The sequence below is a fragment of the Magnolia sinica genome, chromosome 6, assembly GCF_029962835.1.
Source record: "Magnolia sinica isolate HGM2019 chromosome 6, MsV1, whole genome shotgun sequence".
Taxonomy (NCBI): domain Eukaryota; kingdom Viridiplantae; phylum Streptophyta; class Magnoliopsida; order Magnoliales; family Magnoliaceae; genus Magnolia; species Magnolia sinica.
The window spans coordinates 101,425,115-101,450,414 of record NC_080578.1 but is presented as its reverse complement, the minus strand read 5'-3'; the positions used below and the strand labels follow the sequence as shown (position 1 = coordinate 101,450,414).

The 25,300-nt window shown below is 38.9% G+C and overlaps 1 protein-coding gene across 2 annotated transcripts; it reads left to right on the top strand.

The window, feature by feature from the left end:
- Positions 1–10,318: 10,318 nt before the first annotated feature.
- On the top strand, positions 10,319–23,766 carry LOC131249299 (cysteine synthase). 2 transcript variants are annotated; one of them, XM_058249964.1, is made up of 11 exons: positions 10,319–10,350; positions 11,437–11,488; positions 12,655–12,764; positions 13,835–13,892; positions 14,446–14,709; positions 15,245–15,382; positions 15,570–15,621; positions 18,092–18,171; positions 21,209–21,268; positions 21,704–21,784; positions 23,313–23,766. In XM_058249964.1, the coding sequence occupies exons 2-11, from the start codon at positions 11,447–11,449 to the stop codon at positions 23,403–23,405; spliced, it is 978 nt and encodes a 325-aa protein (XP_058105947.1). In that variant the 5' UTR covers positions 10,319–10,350; positions 11,437–11,446; the 3' UTR covers positions 23,406–23,766. The 2 variants fall into 2 exon arrangements, with proteins under 2 accessions (XP_058105947.1, XP_058105946.1); XM_058249963.1 differs by lacking the exon at positions 10,319–10,350 and having other exon boundaries at positions 23,313–23,378; positions 23,432–23,766.
- Positions 23,767–25,300: the final 1,534 nt, after the last annotated feature.

Below are 25,300 nucleotides of genomic sequence, written 5' to 3'. Positions count from 1 at the left end.
TTTATTTTTTTAATGGTGGCCCACTTGATGAATGGAATGGATAAATGGCCAAGCTAGGCCATACATCAGTGGCCCACACCTGGCCCATCTCACATGCTGAGCCTAGATTTCAAGCCTAACCTGGCCCTTGTTGCCTACACTAATATGAGTGGTGCTCATGGTTCTTATTGGTTAGCTTGAGGCCCACCAATGGATCATGCTTGAACCAACAGTGGTGGTCATGCCCTTTGGGGTTTAACTTGCCTCGCTTTCTAAATTTTGGTTCATGAGTGTAGGAGCTTGAGTGTACCCCCTATAGGTTTTTTCCTTTTGACCTTGAAGCTCTCTGGAACGGACCTGTCGCAACAACCTTAGTGGTAAAATACGTCCCATGTGTTGAGATGCTCAAGTTGCGCTTCCTTTCAGGTAGTCAACTTGATCACTTTGTTCATCGTCCATATGAGTTGCATTTAAACCCGATTCTGAATCGCAATACGCAACCCACATTTGAATCATGTGACTTGCTACAATTCAGTTTTAACCAAATTATTCAAATGTGACTTGCTGCAATTCAGTTTTAACTAAATTATTTCGTGTCATCAAGCGGTAGAATTTTTCTACCTAATCTCTTATTGATTGACTACTTAAGCCAACCAATGCTTCCTGCCGGGTGACCAACTTGATCGCTTTGTTCATCGTCCACATGAGCTGTATTTGAACCCAATCCTAAATTGCAATATGCAACCCACATTTGAATCATGTGACTTGTTGCAATTCAATTTTAACCAAATTATTCAAATGCGACTTGCTACAATTCAATTTTAACCAAATTATTCAAATGTGATTTGTTGCAATTCAATTTTAACCAAATTATTCCGTGTCACGAAGCGGTAGAATTCTTTTACTTAATCTCTTATTGATCAACTACTTAAGCCAGCCAACCTTGCTACGTCGCATTACCCATGCTAGATTTGCAAGATTCCATCATATCAAAGTCAAAAGTCTCATTTATTTTTCATTTCTTACTATAAATAATAAATTTTAGTTTGAGTATAACTTTTGATCCTTTTAAGTTGTAGAAGTCTGCCCAACATAAAAAAGGCTTAGAAAAGTTAAAAGAATAATGCGGTTAGGCTTACTATTTTTGGCTAAAAACATGAAGTCTAATATGAATAGAGGCCATCTATATACAGTAAATTTACTATTATACTAATTCACATTTTTACGATATTTGAGCCAAAGTTTGAGTCTAAAACTCCATCCTTAGATTTGAGTTACTTAGCTAAAGAGTTTGTATTTTTATTTTTTTATATCATCAATCACGTTATTTCGAAAAATTATTTCTACTTGTATACCTCATTCATCCATTGTGAATTCAAGGAAGCTCTATGAGGAGTCTAGAGAGCTCCCTGGATTCAGATTAGATATTGAGACGACCATGATCAACCTCACGAGAGAGAGTACAAGAGGGTAGGCGTTTTTTCAGCTAAGGAAACCTTAGGTAGGTTTTAGAAAAGAATTTAGAATCAATGGTAGGTGTTATTGTTGGCACTGCTTTTTGTGGTGCGGTCCACTCAAGCCTGACGTCTGACTCATTTTCTGGGTTTATAACCTGGAATGACATAACAAAATGTATGGATGGTGAGACCAAAGCCATGCATCATGTAGGTTCCTCGTGATGGTATGGTATCCCATTGGCGTCGGATGCAAATCGTCCGTTCCCCATCCATATACAGTTGATGTGGGAAACAGATTGGCTACTCCCCCTGCCACTAGCCAATGGCTGATGGCCGGTGCTACGTGGGACCCATCATGATGTATGTGTTTCATCCATGCCGTCCATCTATTTTTAGAGATCATTTTATATATGAGATCAGAAATGAGGTATATCCCAATCTCAAGTTGACCACATTAAAGGAAACAGTGTTGAATGAGCATCAACCATTAAAAACCTTTTGGGGGCCATAAAAGTTTTGGATCAAGTTGAATTTTATTTTTTCCCTTGATCTGAGTCTGTATGACCTAATCAACAGATGGGATGTCAAATAAACAGCACAATGGGCCTTAGGAGTATTTTAATGGTGGATATCCAATCACTATTGTTTTCTTGTGGTGAGGCCACCTGAGATTTTTATCTCTCATTTTTCAAATCAAGCCATAAAATGATCTGTAAAAATGGATGAACAGAATGGATGAAACACATACATCATGGTGGGTCCCACAGAGCACCGACCACCAGCCACCGGGCTGATGGCAGGGGGAGTAGCCAATCCGTTTCCGTTGAAGTAGTTGAAAGCTACACGGGGCCCACAGAAATAACTGTGAGAAATTGGCTACGTGTGTCGGTTTCACAAGCTTAAAATGAGGCAGATACAAAACTCAGATGGGCCACACGAGGGATTGAATGCTTACCATTGGAAATTTTATGGAGGCTACATACGTTTTAGATCAGGATGGTATTAATGATTACAGTTTATCCGAATGGTAATAACCTTATGAACGGTTTGGATGGCATATAACCATCATGGTCCACTCCAGGAAGGTTTTGACGGTGGACATTCCCATTCTCACTGTTTCCTTTCGTGTGGCCGTTTTGAGTTTCAGATCTTAGCAGTTTTTATCCTCCCGTTCAATTTTAAGCTTGAGAAACTGATGGACGGAGTGGATTTCTCACACAGCATATTTGTAGGCCCCACATAACTTCCTACCACCTGTGGCCGTGGGGCGTAGGCAAATCGCATCCATCACCATCCAAGCTGTCAGCGTTGGTGTACTGCGAAATACGGAAGCGGATTGCGTCGCGCCCGCACCTGGACGGAAATCGGTCCAAGCATCTTTGTAGGCCCCGCATAATTTCCGACGGACGCGGATTAGATAGTGACAGGTTGAGTAGCGAGTCGGCTACTGAAGTCACGTCACTAAGTTCTGTGGGCCCCACTATGATGTATGTGTTATATCCACACCGTTCATTCATTTTGAGATATCATTTTAAGTCATGAGACAAAGAACGAGGCAGATAAAAATCTGTAGTGGACCCCACCACAAAAAACAATGGAGAGAGTGATTTCCACCGTTGAAACTATCTTAAGGCCCACCATAATGTTTATTTGAAATCCAACCCGTTCAAAAGTTAAAAAGACATGAAATAATAGAAAAGACAAATATCAGCTTGATCTAAAACTTTTCTGGCCTTTAGAATTTTTTAATGATGGACGTCACTGTCCCCACTGTTTTCTGTGCTGGGGTCTGCTGGAGCTTTGGATTTAACTCATTCTTTGGATATTTCCCTGAAATCATCTCTCCAAATGGATGGAAGGTGTGGATACAAAACATACATCATGGTGGGGCCCACGGAACTTGGTGACGTCACTTCAGTAGCGAGTCTCGCTACTCAACCTGTCAGTAGCTAATCCGCGCCCATTTCCGAGAACCTGTGGCCGTGGGAGATAGGCAAATCGCATCCATCGGCATTCAAGCTGTGAACGTTGGTGTACTGCGAAATACGGGAGTGGATTGCGTCATTCCCCCCCTGGACGAAAATCGGTCGAAGCAGGGGGTCTGTGGGGCCCCTGTGATGTATGAGCTTTATCCACACTGTTCATCGTATTATTTTAGTTTTGGGTATGAGCCAATTAAAAAGCGTTAGCAGATTCAAGGCTCAAGTGGACCACACCACAGGAAGCAGCGGTGATAACGATCCTCACCGTTGAAACCTTCTTAGGGTCCACCGTGACGTTATTCGCCATCCAACCTGTTAATAAGGTTCCAAATATCTGCATGAAGGTAAAAAGAATGTCAGCTTAATCCAAAACTTCTGTGGCCTAAAGAAGTTTTTAACGGTGGCTGTACAATGCTGGATGAACGGTGTGGATACAAAACATACATCATGGTGGAACTTGGTGACGTCACTTCAGTAGCGAGTCTCGCTACTCAACCTGTCAGTAGCTAATCCGCGCCCATTTCCGAGAACCTGTGGCCGTGGGAGATAGGCAAATCGCATCCATCGGCATTCAAGCTGTTAACGATGGTGTACTGCGAAATACGGGAGTGGATTGCGTCATGCCCCCACCTGGACGGAAATCGGTCCAAGCAAGGGGTCTGTGGGGCCCACTGTGATGTATGAGCTTTATCCACATTGTTCATCGTATTATTTTAGTTTAGAGTATGAGCCAATTAAAAAGCGTTAGCAGATTCAAGGCTCAAGTGGACCACACCACAGTAAGAAGCAGTGATAACGATCCTCACCGTTGAAACCTTAGGGTCCACCGAGACGTTATTCACCATCCAACCTTTTAATAAGGTCCCAAAAACCTGTATGAAGGAAACAAGAATGTCAGCTTAATCCAAAACTTCTGTGGCATAAAGAAGTTTTTAACGGTGGCCGTACAATGCCCACTGTGTGATTCATTTGAGGCTTCGATCTGTCTCATTTTTGGGGTCATTACTAAAATGATCTGAAAAAAATGAATCAACGGCGTGGATAAAGCTAATGCATCACAGTGGCCGCACAGAGCACTGCCTGGATCGATTCCTTCCATGCGCGGGCAGGACGCAATGCGCTTCCCGGAAAGATGCCGGCCGCACATCACATCGTTGCACTTCTCCTGTAAACGTGAATACAAGTCAAAAGTTTCCTCTTTTTCTACGTGTGATATGATACTCTGGCTGCGTATTACGCTTCATACGCAGGCACCTAGGGCGTGTTTGATTGTCCCATTCGCAGGGAAATGCCATGGTGATAAATATTTTCCTCCGTAATTGCCACACTCTTCCCTGTAAATGATTTGACGGCTTACTTTTTTCAGTGTAAAAATGGTGAATATTGTGAAATATTTGTAGGTCATATATCTACACCGTCCATCTATAATGTCACATGAATTTATGATATAATCTAAAAAATGAAACATATCCAAAGCTCAAGTGGACCACGCCATAGAAAAATGTGAATTAAATACTTACGGTTAAAAACTTTTCAGGGCTATTGTTTCTTTTGGTATGAGTCAGTTGACTGTTGGATTTAACTCATTTTTCTTATCATATCTCAAAATGTTGTGATAAAATGGATGGACAGAACATATATATCATATACATGAAGATGGGATCCTAAAATGGCTATTACTACTTTTGAACCGGTTTCTAAAAAGTGAAATTTCCATGGATATTCAAACAGGTGAAATGGTAATAATCACCCATTTCCATGGTATTTAATGTTTCCAAGTGAAATGATAAAAATCAAACAGGGCTGCTTAATTTTTTCAAATAAGAGGTAATTACCTGTAAATAAGTAATAATTACTTATTAAGTAATTACCGCATTATTTATTATACCAATTTTGATGCCTTAACTTTTCGACACTAGCGGGATGACTGCCAAATGAATGTAGGGCCTATTGTGATTTATGTGATGTATCAATACCGTTTATCATATATGTCAGCCTTATTTAGGACATGAACATAAAAAGGATACGGATCCAAAGCTCCAGTGGACCACGCTATAGGAAACAATGAAAATTAGATGTTTATCATATAAAATTTTATGTCGCCCTTAAAAGTTTTGGATAAAGTTGATATTTCTGTTTACACTTTATCAATGTTTTTATGACTTCATAAACAAGTTAGATGACAAATAAACATTAATGTGAGCCAAATAAACAGAATAACTTTCAATGATGAATGTTTAAGGCCATTATCTCCTGTGATATGTGCCACTTGAGCACTGTATCTATCTCAATTTTGGACTTAGGCCCTAAAATCGTAGGATAAAACAGATGGACGATGTGGACATATCATGCACATCACAGCGGGCCCACAAATTTAAGTTAACTTTTTTAGACCAATTTTTGCCACAAAAATATGTTTGAATTTTCAAACCAGGTGAAAAGATAATAATAGCTTTTCCATGGTATTTCTCTTATGTACAAAAATAAAACAAGCAGTTAGAAATGGCTCACGTGACAAACATAAACTAAAATTAATCCGACTAAATTGTTGGAATCACTCTATAAATTACAATCTTAAAATCAGGTTTGTTGAAGAATCACTGCCTGTGATTCATGGACCCTTGTTTATCTAAACAAAACAATTAGATATTTTTATTTTTAACCGTCCAATAAATAGTTCGGTAACCAAAAAAGAGTGATGTTTTGTTCGTGGTACTTTTAAACTGATACCATACGGTTAGGTTGATTAATTTTATTCCACGTTTGCAATTTCTCAGTAATTTCCACCTGCATGAGTATCATCAATCATTCCCTGCCAGAGTATCAAAACAATTTCTCTTTTTCTCCGCATGGCTGATTCCGGTCATCGCACGGCAACGACGAAAAAAAAAACAAAGAAATTTTATTTTCTGATCTTCTTTGGATTTTTCTTCAATTGATTCCTGCTCGTTTGGCGTTTCGAAGGGCCGTTTTCTTACTATAGGGTTTGCAAAGCCCACGCGTGTGTACCTGGCACACGTGTACCCAATATTAAACAGTCCTTTAGGTGGGTTTCACCGTGTGGATGCCCTTTCATATAAATAATGGTGGGCCAGGTGTCTTACAATGATCACAACAAAAGGGCAGTTAAAGAAAGCTAGTGTGTGTTTTAGGCCGTTGATTTTTTTTTGGAGGCCCTGGTTTATCCGATGAATCAACAAGCCTAATTTTCCGTACAGGGCATAGAATTAGTGGGACCCATCGGATGGACGGTTTAGATCTTGCAAAAATTTTCCAGACTGGAGTATGTTGTATGTACGGAGCTTGGCAAAAGGTACAGGTCCATAACATAGTAGCAGACGTGACAGGGTGACAGCTGGCATGTGGGTCCACTCATAATTTACAAAAGAAATAAATGAACGGCAGAAAATGGTCTGCTCGAGATTTTCGAAAAGCATCTGCCTGCATCAACATTGGGACCATCTACTACAACACACGTGCTTGTGGGGTCCACCTGTTGTTTGTGTTACATCCAATCCGTCCATCAGGTGAACTACTTGATTTTCATTGTACGCCCCAAAAACGAGCCCATCCAAAAAGCTCTGGTGGACCACACCACAAGGAACATTACAAGCTCACGCCTGCAGCCTCTAAGCCCATGTGGCGTGGCCCTTTTGAGTTTTGGATCCGGCAGATTTTTCCAGCGTCCCTTGATCAGCACCTGATTAACCGTTGGATGAATATACACGTCATGGTGGGGCTCACACACAAACTTGTTCTACTGTATTTACCGACGACTATTAGGAAACAGGAACGGATTGGCTACTTCCCCTCCCACCAGCCAAGGGCTGATGGTAGGTGCTCTGTGGGCCCCACCATGATGTATGTGTTTCATCATAATGTCCATCTATTTTTATAGATCATTTTATGTTATAAGACCAAAAATGAGATATATGCCAATCTCAAATGGACCACATTATAGGAAACATTGTTGACCATTAAAAAATTTTTGGGGGCCATAAAAGTTTCGGATCAAGCTGATCTTTGTTTTTTACTTTCATCTAGGCCTGTATGACCTAATCAACAGATTGGATGTCAAATAAACAGTACAGTGGGCCTTATGAGGATTTTAATGGTAGATATCCAATCACTATTGTTTTCCTGTGGCGTGGTCCACCTTAGATTTATATCTCTATAATTTTTGGGATGAAGCACTAAAATGATCTTTAAAACTGGATGAACGGAATGGATGAAACACATACATCATGGCGGGGCCCACGGAGAACCGAGTACCAGCCACGGGGCTGGTGGCAGGGAAGTAGCCAATCCGTTTCTTTTTTCATATTAATGGAAAGATATTGCAATCTTAAGACACCCTAGATGCTCTGGAGTGCAGTTTACAGGAGAAGAATTTAAGTGGCACTAGGGAGGAATTTAAAAATAAATCAAGCAATTGACGAGTTGGAGCAAGCTGTGGATGGTCATCCAGAGTCCGGTCAAACATTCAGAAGATCAATTAGGGGCGATCATCCCAACTTTTTGCCTGGGACTCACATAAGGTATGTGTTGTAAAGCTCCTTCTTGGAATCAGTGCTGAGGCAAGGTTTCTGCAATCGGATTTAGGTTTCTTGTGGCCAGTGGTTGGTGCTGTGTGGACGCCACCATGATATATGTGTTTTATCCATGCCGTCCATCCATTTGGACGCCACCATGATACTGCAAATTTAAGCATCAAATATCTGAATAAGCAACCAATCTTACTGGATCTGGGTGTTACACTACGTTTCTGCCTATTTTAACATTTCAGGGGGTGCTTGTAGATGGTGTCGATGTCATGGATACAACAAGATGAACCCACACAGCTCAGTGATGTAAGCGCTGGGTACCACAGGTGTTGCACAGGATTGCAGTTCCTAAAATCGGGAAACGGATTGGCTACTCCCCCTGCCCCCAGCCAATGGCTAATGTTCGGTGCTCTATGTGCCCACCATGATGTATGTGTTTCATCCATGCCGTTGGTCTATTTTTATACATAATTTTATTTATGATGTAAATAATGAGGTAGAAACAAATCTCAAGTGGACCATATTATAGGAAACAGTGTTGGATGAACGTCGACCATTTAAACTTTTTGGGGGCCATAAAAGTTTTGGATCAATCTAATCTTTGTTTTTTTTCCTTCATCTGGGTCCGCATGACCTAATCAACAGATTGGATTTCAAATAAACAGTACAGTGGGCCTTAGGAGGATTTAAATGGTGGATATCTAATTGCTATTGCTTTCATGTGGTATGGTCCACTTGAGATTTATATACCTCTCATTTTTGGCATTAAGCCTGAAATGATATGTAAAAATGGATGAACGGAAGTAGATGAAACACATACATCATGGTGGGGCCTACAGAGCACCGACCATCAGCAGCAGGGCTGGTCGCAGGGGAGTAGCCAATCCGTTTCCCTAGAATTGTTGTCCTCGTAATAAATGGACGTCTGGGATCTCACACCCGTGCTTCGTTGGATGGCTGGCGTGGCTTTGGTGGATCTCCCAATTGACGGATGTCATGATGCATATTCCTTGCATTTAGTAATGACATGTACATTTAATAAATGATAAAAAATAATAATAAAAATAATTTCTTAGGGACGACCGGAATATTTATCTGCTGAGGTTACGAAGGCAAGGATAAACGAAAAACAAATGATGTATTTTAATGAATTTATTACAATTATTCTATTAAATTCTAAACATAAATAATAACTTAGAATCAAAGTTAATTTAGTATTCAACTTCAAATTCCAATAAATATATTATAAAATCTCAACACGATCTTGTATTATGATAAATTATTAAGTAAAACTTCAATCTCACCTTACAAGGTGTGGCCATTACTATGGGGCCCACCTAGATGTATTTATTCTATATCTACACTGTTCATCTGTTTTTTTTAAGATTATTTTAACATTTTATCCCAAAAATGAAGTTGATCTAATAATCAGGTGGACTATACTATAGCAAACAATGATGATTAAACGCGCCACCATTGAAAACTTCTTATGTCATATCTTAATGTTTCATATTGTTTATTTTCCATCCAATCCGTTGATAAGGTCACGTAAGCCTGGATGAAGGAAAAAACCAAATATTAACTTGATCCAAAACTTTTACGTCTCATTAATGGTCAATCACCACTATTTTCTATGATATGATCACTTGATAGTTTGATCTGCTTTGTTTTTGGGACAATACCCTAAAATGATATGGAAAAACAAATGGATGGCATGGATATAGAATAAATACATCAAGATGAGACACATAGGTAAGGCCTGGACCGTCTTGGGTGAGTCCAGGTCTCCCCTAATCCACTCCCCTGTTTCCATGCTGTGATCAGCTTAACATTGGAATCTGTTTTGACTATTGTTTTAAATGAGCTGGCAAAGCACATGGACCGGTTAGATATAACACATACATCACGGTGGGCCCCACAGAGCTTAGGGCTGCAGTAAGACGTGGATTGCAAGCAATCCGGGTCCAGCTCACCGTCAACGTTGCATGGTTACGCGTCAATCTGGGCTGTCCATCAACTGTCTCTATCATGGATGGATTTACGTATAAAAATTCACATTTATGATGCAACTCACCCTATCGTTTCAACGTTGACATTTTATCAGTTCTATTTCTACCGTTCGTTTGAAGCAAACTGGTTAGACGTCTAGGATTATCCGATCTATTGTGTTTTAAATCACTTCCCATCATCTACAATACTCCCAACAAGATGAACGGTCTGAAAATGACAAATCATCTTTCCATGTGTCATATAAAAAGATGGCTCTACTATATTTCTGTAGTGCCAGTTCTACCGTATCATCTCCACCTATAAAGTGTTCTTTCCAGAGTCGTTTCCAATCAAAACCAGGTTTTCTCTTCTCTTCCATCTTTCGCTGCATTTTTTAAGGTTAGATAATAAAATCTCGGTCGTTCTTTTTTCGGGGCGGCGTTTGGATTGCAATTCAATTGGATTGCAATAGTAATGAATAGTGAAGTGGAATTAACCTCAAATCCGAGCCGCCCAAATTTCACATACCATCGTCTCCGATTCCAGCTTGAAACGATGGAATTGCAATTCGAGGGGGTTTGGTCTTCATCGCGAAATGAATTGAATGGATTGCGATTCAGTTCAATTGAGCATCCAAACATGCCATTAGATATTTTTTTAAGTATATTTTTTCGGATTTTGTAGATGGTGAAATAATCCAGTGCAATGAGAGCACTATAACTTATAGTGCTCCTAGTTGCATCGATACACTTTGGACAGCCTGATCGTTCGATCTGGACTGTCCATTAGGGTTCTCCTGCATTTTTTATGCGACCAGGAAGAAATCAAACTGATTGGACGATCAGATTCATCTATGAGTTAGCCCCTTTTTTCTTTTAAGCTATCGAGTTCCTAAGTCATGGATGGATGGTTAAAATTACCTGATGGAAGCGATTATTCGGAACAGTAACGGATCTATGATCAGCTATTCTGGTATGATCAGCTATTCTGGTATAAATGATCCTGACCATCTATCATATTGCTATTGACCACATGGTTGGAATCATGCGACGGGTGTGTATTTTCATGGTTCACCATGAAGTGTATGGTGGATCTAATGGACGGACCAGATTGATCAATTGGATTGTCCTAGTATCCTGATGCAAATAGTAGCACGATAAACTTTTGTGCTTTGAGAGCCTTAGATGGCATGCCTAATTTCAGGTTGGTCTTGGAATTTATTAATATTTTTCCTTCTTTTTTTAACTATATGAAAAGTTCTGTATCAAATTGATAAAAAAATCTAGTTTTTTTTTTTTTGGCAATTTTTTGAACCTTTTTTCTTGAAGATAGTTAATACTGTTGTTTCCATGCTTGCAGTTCTTTCTGTTTTTACTTCTAAGGGATTAGTTGGGTTTCAATTATCTTTTTCTTTGCATTCAATGCCTTTGAAGATTGGGAAGAAAATGCTGTTCTAATCATTACTTTTGTTACCTATGCTTGTAGTGATCTGAAAATGGGGGAAGAAGGTTGCAAGATTGCAAAGGATGTTACTGAAGTAAGTTTCACGAAAACATGAGTTTCAACACGAGGTCATGGGTTTGAGTGCCCATTGTGGTGAAATCCCACTGTGGTGTGAGTGCGTTTGTTAAAAAAAAATTCACAAAAACACTGCAGTTTTTTTTTTTGGTTCCTTTTTTTTAAAAAAACTTTAATTTAAATTAAATATTTTAGAAATTTGGTAGGAGCTATGATCCAGTATGAAATCTTCTGACTCTATCATTGTGCAAATTTTATGTGGGGCCCATGCAAGCCCTCTAATAGGAGGAGTCTATTGGAGATTACACAGGACCCAAGAATAACCATGATTGGTTTATAATCACAGCCATACAATTAAGGGCATGCAAAATATGGTGGGAGTAAAAATTGTCACACCATCCATTTGGAGCCCTCCTATTTTGAATGGTTGTGATAATATGATAAGTGTGAAATTGGGACTATGGACTATTCTTTTAGATATTTAATAGTAGGGGCTATGATCCAGTAAAAATTCTTCAGAAGTTATCACTGTGCCAATTTTTTATGCAGGGCCATGCGATTACACCAATTGCAGGAATCTACTCGAGATCGCACATGAACCAAGAATTGGTGGATAATCACAGCCATACAATTAAGGGCACGCAAAATATAGTTGGAGTAAAAATGGTCTTCACATCCATTTGGCACCCTCCAATTTGAATAGCTGTGATCATCTGATGAGCATGAAATTGGGACTGTGCAATTCTTTTAGAAATTTGATAGTAGGAGCTATGATCCACTACAAATTCTTCAGACGTTATTTTGTGCAGGGCCCATTCGAGCCCACCAATAGGGGGAATGTATTGGAAATTGTACATGACCCATGAATAACCCCAGTGGTGGATAATCACAGCAATACTATTAAAAGGGCATGCAAAATATGATGGGAATAGAAAATGGTCTTATCATCTGTATTTGGCTCTCCTATTTGAATGGCTGTGATCATCTGACAAGCGTGAAAATTGGGACCATGTGCAATCCATGCTGGACCCCTTATATTCGATAGCCCACTGTGATCATAGGTGGTTCCACCAGGGCCCCACATAAATTCACACTACCATAAGTTATGAGGAATTCATTACAGATAACATCTCTTGATAGTAGCTATTGTTTAAAATTTATCTATTTTTGGTTCTGCTTGTACAGTTAATAGGTAATACTCCATTGGTATATCTCAATAGCATTGTGGATGGATGTGTTGCCCGGATTGCTGCTAAGCTGGAGATGATGGAGCCGTGCTCCAGTGTCAAAGACAGGTATAAAGATTTTAGGTTTTGGTTCAGTAAGTTTGTTTAGCTTGTTGTTGTGGCCAATGTTTTAAATAGCTTACACTGTAGCATGTAGCTTATGCTACGCAGGGTAGCTTAGGCTTTAACGCTATGTAGCTCATGAAGATAGCTTAAATTGTCCGTAGCCTACACTACATGCTAATTTGCATGCGCTAAATGCTACATAGCCTACACTACACGCTACTTAGCTTACACTAAAAGTTATTTTTCAACAAAATATTAAATCAATTAATGTTTTCAATGATTTCTTACTTTTTTTGTGCTATTTTTAATAAAAATTAGTTTATCTTTTCAATTATTTATAATACAACTGATGATGTTTAGTCAATTCCTTTCTTTATTTATATAGTTAATCTTTGCCCTATTTTTCCTATTATTTTATGCTGTGTTTGGTTGCATCAAATATCAGGAAATTTCATTATTATCAGTAATTTAGTGCAAAGTATCATGAAATTTCATGATATTTGGTGCAACAAAGTGCAACCTTAATTAAAGATCTAGAAGTAGTGTATAGCTTACGCTGCATGCTATCCTCCTTGTGCTTAATACTTCAGAGGAGTGAACACTACAAGCCATTCACTATTTAAGAGACTAGCTGTGTGGCTCATGCTCATTGGGTATGTGTTGCCCCATTGCGCCCACATGTAAGATGGTTGAATGATTGGAATTGTCCATCTTCCAGGCCTTGACATGGATGTTCCACGCTTGAAAGTAATGCTGATCGGATGGTCATGATCTTGCCTATCAATTCGTGAAGTTGATTTCGGATCACTGACAATGTTCTTTATATTGATGGTATGGATCATCTGTTTACTTGAATTGTTCTCTGAACAACTTTGCATGTGGGTCTCATGGGGCGATGCATGCTGGATAAATTAGATTTATCATCATTGTTGTCGTTGTCATCTTTTGGCATGGAAAGGTAGCTAATGCTTTATGCTTCAATCTGGTGCACTGCACTAATAGGGTAAGGTGTTTGAAGTATGATAAATTTTCTTCGCTTTGTTGATATCACATCATTGCATTTATGCTGGCAGGATTGGGTATAGTATGATTGCTGATGCAGAGGAGAAAGGGCTTATCACACCAGGGAAGGTAGTTTGTTCTGCATTATGTGGATCTTTTAACCTTTGAGTAGCTTCTTCATTGGGCACAATAATGCTTTCTCTTCCTATACAAAAATCACGTGCATTCAGGTGTTCCAAAAACTGTGCGATAAATTTCAATGCATGCAGTCTCTGTATCATTCTCTTACTTTGTTTTTGTTTTGTTTTTTGTTTTTGTTTTTTCTTCCTCTTTTTGTTTGATTTTGATTTGGAACTGATGATAAGTGAATCTGATAAAACATCATCTTGGCCTTCTTTTCGATTGTTTTCCAAGATTCATTCTCTAACTCATATTGCTTTCTTGTTTTGAACATTCTCTACTTGTTCTGCATAATTGCATTACATTTCTTTGACATTTGATTCTCGTTGGATGTGATTGATCAACTAAAGGAAGATTATGTTATTGTATATATCATTATATGTTTCCAATAATCTGATATGATGTTAATTCATGGTATGAAAGGTACAGCTTCTCAAACTGACTTTTTAAAAATATAATTTTATTTTTATTTTGTTCTTGCATGTTACATTAATTGCTGAAGAGTGTCCTGATTGAGCCAACGAGTGGTAACACGGGGATCGGGTTGGCCTTTATGGCAGCGGCTAAGGGTTACAAGCTCATCATTACCATGCCAGCCTCGATGAGCCTTGAGAGAAGGATCATTCTCCGAGCCTTTGGAGCTGAGTTGGTCCTTACAGACCCAGCTAGGGGCATGAAAGGCGCAGTTCAGAAGGCTGAGGAGCTGTTGGCAAAGACACCCGATGCTTATATTCTTCAACAGTTTGAAAATCCTGCCAACCCAAAGGTATACTTCGAATTCATATCGTTACAGTTTACAGACGTGTACTGGTATTTGAAAGGCTTGAGTAGCAGTTTGATATTGTCAGTGGTGTAGTTCTAAAACTCACCTGACTCAACTCGACCCTGCGAGATTCAAGCCGAGTCACTTGGAAACTCGAATCTGAGAGTGACTCGGCTGAGTCAAAGTCAGATTCATCAAGTCATCTTGATAACTCGGTCCACTTGACGCGACTCACTCTCACCTGAGCTGAGTCTCTCACCTTGTCAGGCCTCATTTTAATGAAAAAGTAAACAAAACATGGGGGGATCTGAACCCACAGCCTCTTTTAGAGACAGTAGAGTACTCAAACAAGCTATGGAACAACTAGTTGTTTATTTCTTATTTTATAATACAAATAACAAAGTTAAATAATTAAAATATTTCCTCTTGTTCCTACTATAATTATGGACTCGAGTCGGGTCGAGTTTTTAGTTGACCTCATCCAAATGAACATCATGTTGACTCGAGTTTTCGGATTTTCAAACTATGGTCTGTGTAGATTCATTATGAGACAACTGGACCAGAGATTTGGAAAGGCTCGGGTGGGAAGGTTGATGCTTTTGTTTCTGGTATTGGAACCGGGGGTACGATAACAGGTGTTGGGAAATTCCTCAAAGAGCAAAATCCTGCGATCAAGGTGAGTTTGATATTTTATTATGATCGACAATTCTAGTGTATTTATTCTGATGCGTGTCTGTATAGTAGTTAATGACAAGTTTTCTACAGAGTTTTTTTTTTTTTAATTATTATTTTTAAATTTAAATTTCTGTTTATTTTAAGTAGTATTACACTATTTTTAGTTGCCGGGTGCCTCTTTTTTTTAGATGTATGGAGTGGAACCAGTTGAAAGTGCAGTTTTATCAGGAGGAAAGCCTGGTGAGTATTACTTAGTATTTTCCCCCCTTTGTGGGCTGTCCATGCATGTGCATTGCCTTGTGACTGGGCTTCATTTCTACAAGAACCTTCTCTTTTCTTTTCTTTCTTTCTTATTCCTTTTTTTTTTCCTGCCTTTTCTACAAGAACCTTCTTTTTTCTTCTTTCTTTCTCTTTCTCCTTATTATTTCTCTTCAAGTAATTGTTTTTACTGAAGAGAAGAGCTTTGCTAAGCACATAGGCATGGGCAATAAAGCTCAAGTACGTGCCACATGTGCCAACATGGCACAATAGGTCCAAGATCCAACCATTCATCAGAAAGGAAACACTGTATTGATGCCCTAGCCCAAGAATCAGGTTGAGACACTAGTGTCAAGCAGTCCATAGTTTGCAAAACAAATGTACAGCTCTAGAAAACTTTGCTGAAATTTTCTAACCCATCCACCTATTTCCAATATTGGGGCCCACATGCTGAGTGGACCAAATTTATTTTTGGGAAAACTTGTAGTGACCAATTCTAATGGATGGATTGAATCTCACACCTATGTGCCTTTCTGGCACATGTGTGGTCAACATAACCAGTCTCGAATTAAGCAAGTAGCACTATGGCATTTTTGGCATCCGTGGATGGAGATGTCCTCATTTTATGAATTTCGGGTTTTGTTTTGTTATGGGCTTGTTTGGGTTCAAGGAAATGAGAACGTGAATTTGTAAATCTGCGAATTTGTCAAATTCATGGATTTGCATTGGATTTGGATTTGGCAAATTCCAAAGTCCACTATTTGGGCATCAAACTACAAATCCATGGATTTGGGGAGCATTTCTAGTGGTAGAGCATTTATTACAAATGAATTACTTTTTTGCTTCCTTATATAAGAGTCTTTCATCTTGAGGATTTGGATTTACCCCAAATCCATGGATTTATCTTTTCTGGAGGTGTGATTTGGCAATTTCCCAACATAAAACAAACAGGGGAGATTTGAAATCCCTGGATTTCACAAATCCTGCCCAAAATCTCTCACCCCAAACAACTCTCATCTGTTTTTATTGAGTTCTACTTCCTTTATCTGTTGGTTAGTTGTGTTGCTTTATTCTTTTACATTGTAGTTTGCAATTATAAAGTTAGTATCATCGCTATGCTCAATACTCTAAGCTTTCTCCTTTTTTCTCTTTTTGTAAAGGAGCCTGAATTTTTTTTTCCTCACATTAATGTACATGAATGCAATTTGTAGATTTGTCTTTTATCAATGAAAACCGGGACATTCAGCATTGCTTTTCTCTTTCAGATTTGTACTTCCATCGTGTTGGCATTTTTTTCCTGTGAAAATTTCTTTCACTTCCAGACTGTTGAGGTTGATCATTTCAGTCTCAGTCCTGATTATGCTTCCATTCTCCAACTTCAGTTTGGCTGTCCATCCAATTGCCAGTCCCTTAGTTCTCCTAAACACTCTATGACACCTTTAGAATTTAGTCAGGGTGTCGTAGTGGCGCTTCAATACTACCTACTTGGATGAATCTCTCACTTCAATGGCAATTACCATGTTTGAATATCATCAGTACATTCGTTATGCTTGTATGTCTTCCTTTGACCCTCTATCACTACGAGATGGGCCTATTTAATTTACAACTATCATTTTTTCTATGAACTGGATTTTACTGTTTGGGGTGAGGGATTTGTGAAATCTATGGATTTCAAATCCACCCAGGTTTTTTTTTTTTTTTTTTTTTTTTTTTGGGGGGGGGGTGGGATTTGCTAAATCAGTGGATTTCCCAAATCCACAGATTTGGGGCAAATCCAAAGGCCCTAAAAGAACTAAAGACTTCACAAATATTTAAAATGAATTCTTGTAAAAGATGAAAAGGAAATTCCTTAGAAATAAATGCTCTTCCACTACAGTAATACCTAAATCCATGGATTTGTATCTTGATTCCCAAACAATAGACTTTGGTATTTTCCAACTCCAATCCTACGCAAATCCATGTCTTTGACAAGTTCATGGATTACCAAATTCACATTCTCATTTCCTTGATCGCACACAGGGACTAAATAGAAAAGGGAGAACAACCATCCATTAAAATAATTAGACAGTTGTTTTTTATATAATTTTTTTTTTTCTTTTTTGCGTGCTTCACTTTTAGCTAAAGAGTTTGCTTCCATTGAAACTTATTGAAATATTACCCGTTTCCCAAGCAGTTATGGAAATGATTTCATTAACCAAAGGGATATGCCTCCGCGGTGTCAGTTTTTTATTTATTGAAATCTTCTTCTGCAATTGATGAGTTCTGAGAAGACTCCAAGATCAAATTCACCCCTACTTTGATCTCCATTAACTGCTCATCTTTAACAGTTCAAGATTAGAAAATGGTCTATCATCCGTCTGTATTCATCATTTAAAGCCTGTGATTCTACATTTATCTTTAAATAGTTTTCAATTTCATGGCTTGATGAAATGCCTACTTTTAATTGTCCTAGGCCCACATAAGATCCAAGGTATTGGTGCTGGTTTTATTCCTGGCGTTTTGGAAGTCAACCTTGTTGATGAAGTTATCCAAGTAAGTGTTATGAATTGGCTTTCTCGTCAGTATGCATGCACAATTGTTTCCGTTGACTAGTCTTCTTTTTCCTGTATTGATGTTAGGACTGGACCTTTGGCTTAATGGCCATATTTGAACCACACACTGAATTGAACTGCAAACATTTAGTTCAATCATTAGCAATGTTTTAAATAGTGGCAGCATGATGCATAGCGCTCAGCCCTCCATAGCGTGTAGCGCAAATACGTAGATGCTACACAATACTTCTATTTTTTATATTTAAAAATAGGACAAATATAATAAATAGTGGAAAAAAGGGAAAAATATAAAAATGCCTAAAAGATTATTCATTTGATCATTTATAAGCATGTTCAAACAAGTTATTAGTTATCATTTATCAAAAGCTAATCCACATATATAAACCAAATCAAATAATTATCACATCAACAACTTTCTAAGCAAGCCACTTTAATTAATAATGTCTAATTGAAACCACAAGTCACAATTATGAAAAGAAATAAAAATCCCCTAGGTTAAAAGTATCAAGTACAATACAAGTGTCACATTCCTCAACATTAGATACAAAGAAAACATGAAAAATATAATAAAAAATAAAATAGTAAAAAAAATAAATTGTAGTGTACGCTATGTACGCTACGCGCTACGTTGCTGTAGCGTACGCTACAGGCACTATTTAAAACATTGATCATTAGGAATGATGAAACTATAATGATGTTTCCTAGCATTTGCGATGAGATAAATATCCCTCAAATAACCTTAAATAATGAATAAGGATAACAAAAAGAACTGTGGTAGCTGTTCACAGTGTATGCAAACACATGCACATGAATTTATGGAGCTGTTGTAGAAAAAAAAGAAAGAAAAAAGTACTCAAGGCTCATTTACTCAATTCCTTTCAGTTCCAACTTGAAAGCATATTTCTAAAACTTGGTGACTTGACTCGAAACTTGACTGCGTCAAACTGGCTCGACAAGATTTCGAGCCGAGTCACCATGAAACTCGCTGCCAAGCTTGACTTGGTCGAGTCACGGCTAGACTCGTCGAGTAGACTCTCTGAGTTGGTCAAATCAGTGCGACTCAACAGAACTTGAAATGAGTCATTCGCTTCGTGATTGCATTTCATAATTTTTTTTAAAAAAATGAAAGTGTAACTTGTGAGATTTGAACCCCTAACCTTTCTTTCGAGAGTCAAGCAATTCACCAACAAGCTATGCATTTCATATATGATAATTTTTGTCAATTTTTATATTCATAGCCAATTACATAGGTTACTTAAATATTCTTATTAATTTAATAATTAAATATCAAGTCGAGTTGACCTGACCCGGCTGGACGTCAAGTTGAGCCAAGTCTCTGGGTTTCTGATCTGTGCTTGAAAGTAATGTAATCGTAACTTTGTGCCTATCCCTCAATGTGAATACTGGAGAAGATACTTAAAATGTGGTCATTTCCATTTTGTTGAAGTAATTGTTGCAATTCAACTCATTAGTGAATAAACACTGCCTTGTGAACCTTGTTTGCTTAGAATTTATGAGGTAGAAATGAAAAAAGTCGGGAAAGAAAAGATCCAACGGAAGCAGGAAAAAAAAAGAAAATCGATATGCTCTCTGTACGTGTAGACCATGGATCGCTGACTTTCCTGAGTTGTACTATGCTCATTTAAGTCAGTTCGAACTCAGTCGGGACTGGTATGGGCATTGTATTCAATAATGGTAACTCTGGCCATAATGGCTAATGGCCATTATGATACAGGCTTTAATGGCCATTATGGCCCTGTAACGGTTGGATTTTTTCTTTTTTAAGGAAGAAAATGTATCAACCCCGTATTAGCCGTTACAAGCGTTTTTTTTTTCCTAGAACGCGTTACAGTCTGTATCTCATAACGGATACCACCATTACTGTTATGTAATGGCTGTACCATTTTTATTTTATTTTTATTTTTTAAGAATGGGCATTGCAGCCCTTTATCTTGTAACGATCCCACTGGTACCGTTACATAACGGTCATTACGACTGTTAAGTAACCATTTTGTAATACCATGGTATGGGTCAGTACCACAAATCACCCTCGACTTGGGTGAGTCAGGCCAATTTTCCCTCAACTTGGGTGAGTCCTGACTTGACTCGAACCCAAATGAGTCGGGACGAGCTGCTGAGTTGCACGCACACACACCCAAACTTGGCTCAATCCACGGCACAAAGCACAGTACAACCTACTGCAGTCTCAAATGATTTCTTCTATGCATTACATGTTGGGACTAATTCTGTTCAGCTCAGCTGCTGGACCGGATCTTTTTTGTGGTTCTGCATTATAACGGGTCATACTGTCTAGTTAGTCATGAGTTCACAAAACCGATCTGAATATGTTACGGAGTTGTAGAAATAATAAATTGATCTGCTTGATGTGCGTAAAATTCTTTAAGACAATCCTAATAGCTGAACAATGTCATGATAATGATGTTGGTATTGCTTAAGGAAACCATCTAAAAGTAGAGAAATGCTCCAGTGCTATTAACTTATAATCCTCCTAGTCTCATCAGGTCACTTGCACAGTCAATTCAATTTATCTGAACAGTCTACGTAAATCCAGAATGCATTTCATGGGCTACCGTGCAAAAATCACACTGATTGGACAAGTCACTCCATCCTTTATTTGGTCTTATTGTCCATCCTTTTTTCCAAGCCATGGATGGGATGGACAGGGTTACCTACCAAAAATGATTCTTCATAATCATAAAGCAATCCATGATGATCCCCAACTAATAAATGGAATGAATTGTTGATGGAGCCTATTTCTGTGTAAAAAATCTTGACCATTCATGTTCTAGGTTAGTGATCAGATTATTATGATTGTCATGTTAGTGTGATAATTCCATGGTAGCTCTTGAAATGTGTGTTGGACCTAATGAACGGTTTGGATCAATGGATTAGGCTGTCTAAGATCCCAATGCATCTAGGAGCACTATATGGTGGATGCAGACACAAACACCATTCAATACCCTTATTGATTTTTTTATGTTGGTGTAATTGCACAGATTTCAAGCGATGAAGCTATTGAAACCGCAAAGCTTCTTGCGCTAAAAGAAGGACTACTGGTGAGTTGCCAGTGCTGTTGAGATCTCCATATGTTAGTCTTGAAGTTCAAACTATTTTCTTGTAAATACATCAGAAGGGCATCACTATGCTGATGCCCTAGCCCAAGAATCAGGTTGATCCATTGGTCAGGTGGGCCACAGTTTGCAAAACAAAGGTACAGCTCTGGAAAACTTGGTGAAGTTTTCTAACCATCCACCTATTTCCGAAATAGGGGCTGACATCTTGAGTGGACCTGATTTGTTTATGGGTAAACATGTGCAAGGTCGGACCAACCTGATTGATGTATTGGATCTCGCACCCATGTGCCATTTATATGCGCTTTATTGAATAGGCGTGTGCTTAGCAGAGCTCTATATAGAGTATACTGCTACTCCATTTCACTTTTTTCCCCGGTTGCATGTTTGTTACTCTTTTTCCTTCCTGATGATTTGCAGGTTGGGATATCATCTGGAGCAGCTGCCGCTGCTGCAATTAAGATTGCAAAGAGGCCAGAAAATGCTGGGAAGCTCATTGTCGTAAGTTTTCTTCTTCTCCCTTCAAATTTGAGGCTTTTCGGTGGTTGTATGTTGTTTTGTATGGTGTGGCCCACATATGAAGTGGGCCCACCTGATGTTGTATCGAATCTAACTCAGTTTTGGAGTGTGGCATGCTTGGGGACTTAAAAAAATGGGTTGCCTCTTTTCGTTCTCTGCTTCCATCAGTTGATTTTCTTCAATGAACCAATGGAAATCCACCCATTTTCGTACACCTTTTCACCTAAACAGCCCCTGAAACCATAGTTTCAAAACTTGTTGACTTGAAACTCAGCTGAGACAATTCGACTAGACCCAGCTGAGATAACTCGACCAGATGAGATTTCAAGCGAGTCACTTGGAAACTCGGTAGATGGCCTGACTCGGCCTAGACTTGGAGAGACTCGCCGAGTTGACTTGACATGTGTTGGGGCTGCTCAAACCAAGTCACTCGCCTTATGGGCGTCAAATAGAATCACTTGCCTTATATGCGATTGCACAAGTGCTTGTGCCATCGCATATGCCATTTTGGACCAGTGGATTGCATACGCCATGAAGCCATATGTAGTTATTGTGCCATTTTGGACCAGTTGGACTTACCTTTTCTTCATTTTCTCTCATCTTTTGCCTATAATAGACTCGTCCCCTATTTTCACAACACACACTCTCTCTCTCTATTACTTTCGTTATCTCTTAAAATAAGTCAATAAAATTTACATTTGTTGTTATTTTTTCCACATTTTTAAGTATATGCATTCATTTTCATAGTTGTTAGTTGACTTGCTATAGTCTAATAGTCTGATAAAACTTACAAAAATAAAAAATAAAAAATCCCTACACTTCAAGTCTTTTTACATATTTTTTTTCATTTTTCCTTGAATTTTCTGGTTTTTAAAAAAAATTGTTTGGAGGCTTGCCATCGCATAAATGCACAGCCCCCTTGGGTCGCACGAGATCGCTTGTGCCATTTGACAATAGTGGTTATGTTCTACATTTACTTATACTAGATGTAACAATTTTAAATCTAGTAAACCTCCTAATATTTTGAGTTTTCAGATATTTGATGTATGCCTGGAACAATAGTTCTAAAACTCACTGTCTCGACTCGAAATTCAGCTGAGTCACCTTGATTCAGGGAGATTTTGAGCCGAGACACTGGGAAACTCAGTACTTGGCCTGACTTGACCTGGACTTGGAGAGACTCATTGAGTTGATTCAATGGCTCAGTCAACTCAACACGAGCCGGCATGACTCATACCAAGTCACTTACCTCGTGGGCATGTATAATGTTGTTTATTTGGTTCATGTTCTATATCACTTATATAGACCTAACTATTAACCCTGCTAGTATGTTCAATTTATAATTATTAAATATCAAGTCAACCAGGTCAAGTCATTGAGTCAACCCAACCCAGCTGAGCACAGTTGAGTCGAGTTTTTGGGTTTTTGAACTTTGCCTGAAACTTTATCAATCAGACATCTGCTTTTCATTGTTTCATTTTGGGTCACTGACTGTGTCTCTCAACAACAGGTGGTTTTCCCTAGCTTCGGAGAGCGTTATTTGTCGTCTGTGCTATTCCAGTCTGTGAAGCAGGAGGCCGAGAACATGGTTTTTGAACCGTGAAACTATTCCAGTCTGTGAAGCAGGAGGCCGAGAACATGGTTTTTGAACCGTGAAAGGGAACGGTCCTGGTTTAGTTCTTGTGGGTCATGTCATGCTGTTTTCAATAAAACTATAAAGCTTTTTGAAGGTTGTAATTAGAAGACAGGTGGAAGTCATAGTAGGATTCAATGTGGAAATGGAGATCCTGGTTTGGTTCTTGTGGGTCATGTCATGCTGTTTTCTATAAAACTTTAAAGCCTTTCGAAGGTTGTAATTAGAAGACAGGAGGAAGTCATAGTAGGATTCAAAGTGGAAATGGAGTTGCTGTCATCGATCAAGAACTGAAGATTTTCAATGTGCATTTGGGATGTGGTTTGGGTACTGTCTCTATCTGTATCGAATTCTTCCCTGACCTGACGTGGCAGGATATGATTAGATGGTAGGTTGCTTGTATATTTGGGACATGGATTGAGTATTGCCCCTCCTGCAGCAAGCTCCATCCCTCCTGATGTGGATTTGCAGCACACATGCCACTTGGCAGGTGTCTGTAGTGGATTCGGGCTGCTCATTAGGTGGGCCATGAGTGTAAGCTGAACATAAACCATAGGTTGTTTCCCAAGCATTCATATTTTTTATACATGTGCTGCTCTTGTCATGGGTGCCAGTCTGATTTTGTGCCTGGTCATGTTCACAGTGGGCCCCACCTGATGAATGATTCTCATCACACACAAGTGTGCAATGTGGGCACATGTGCCGCAAATCACCTCTTCAATTGGGATCAACTTTACAAAATTCCATGTGGAGCATATGGACCATATCTGAGCTATTCACTTTGAGTGCCTTCTGCAATGTGGGCTATGTAATTCAAATGACCAGATTATCCTAGCCATCTGAGTAGAGGACTTCCCTCTAGTTGGATGTGTGTTGCTGCTTATTTTTGCACTTTGGTTTGTCCATTTGGAGGCCACGGATGGATGACTAGGATCGTCCAGTCATGTGGCACTAATGAGTTGCATATCATTTTTATAATACTGTTGTTGTGACCTAACCAGGCCTTGGCCCTTAGGGCTGCAACTTGGGGGTCAACCAGAGTCTGGTTAGGTTTACTAAAACTCCAACCTGATTTGAAAATGTGTTGGGTTTGGGTTGAGCAAATTTAGGTTGGGTTGGTTTAGGGTTAAGTATAGGGACATTTATGTTGGGTTGGTTGATTCCTTTTGGGCTCACACCAGGTTCAAATTGTGGGTCAGGTCAACCTGACCAGATGTCACCTCATTATTAGAAAGGCCTAGTGCTGGACTGGGTGAGGTCAGCCCAGAGCGAAAAGATCAAGGGTTCAAAACATCCTAATTAAAGAACTTTTGGGCACATGGTCTCCATCGCGGTGAGAACCATCATGTATGTAAATGGTTTCGATCCTTGAAACATTACTTTGAATAGACCCGTTCACAAGTGTCCTTAAACCTTCAAATATTATTATTATTTTTTTTAAAACAATGGTGGCCCCCTTGGATGAATGGAATGGGCCATTGGTGGGGGTTGGCTATCTACATCAGTGGCTCACACCAGGCCCAGCTCAGACACCGAACATAGTTTGTGGGCCCCATTTGTCAGAACTGCAAGTGACAATTACCGTAGAATCACTAATTGTGTTTGGCAGCATGTAATTAAAATCCTTTGGAATCGTTAGAACCACCAAATTATGTTCAGCAATGTGTCAGGAAGAAAGTGAGAAAAGATGATAGCGACCTGCACATTGGTGGTAAATAGAATTTATATATAATAAAATTACATGAATTTACTGTAATTTCAAAAAAGTGCATTTTAGTAAATTGGATTTTAATTCACATCAAATACACTCCAAATGCACTAATTACCACCAATTCATGCTCCCAAAAAAACCCTCCATTTCCGTA

Bases quoted from the DNA above. Each gene is read 5' to 3' on its own strand.
- LOC131249299 (XM_058249964.1), top strand. From the start codon at position 11,447: ATGGGGGAAGAAGGTTGCAAGATTGCAAAGGATGTTACTGAA. The intron at 12,765-13,834 runs GTATAAAGATTT...TTATGCTGGCAG, and splicing joins TGCTCCAGTGTCAAAGACAG to GATTGGGTATAGTATGATTG. The intron at 14,710-15,244 runs GTATACTTCGAA...TGGTCTGTGTAG, and splicing joins AAAATCCTGCCAACCCAAAG to ATTCATTATGAGACAACTGG.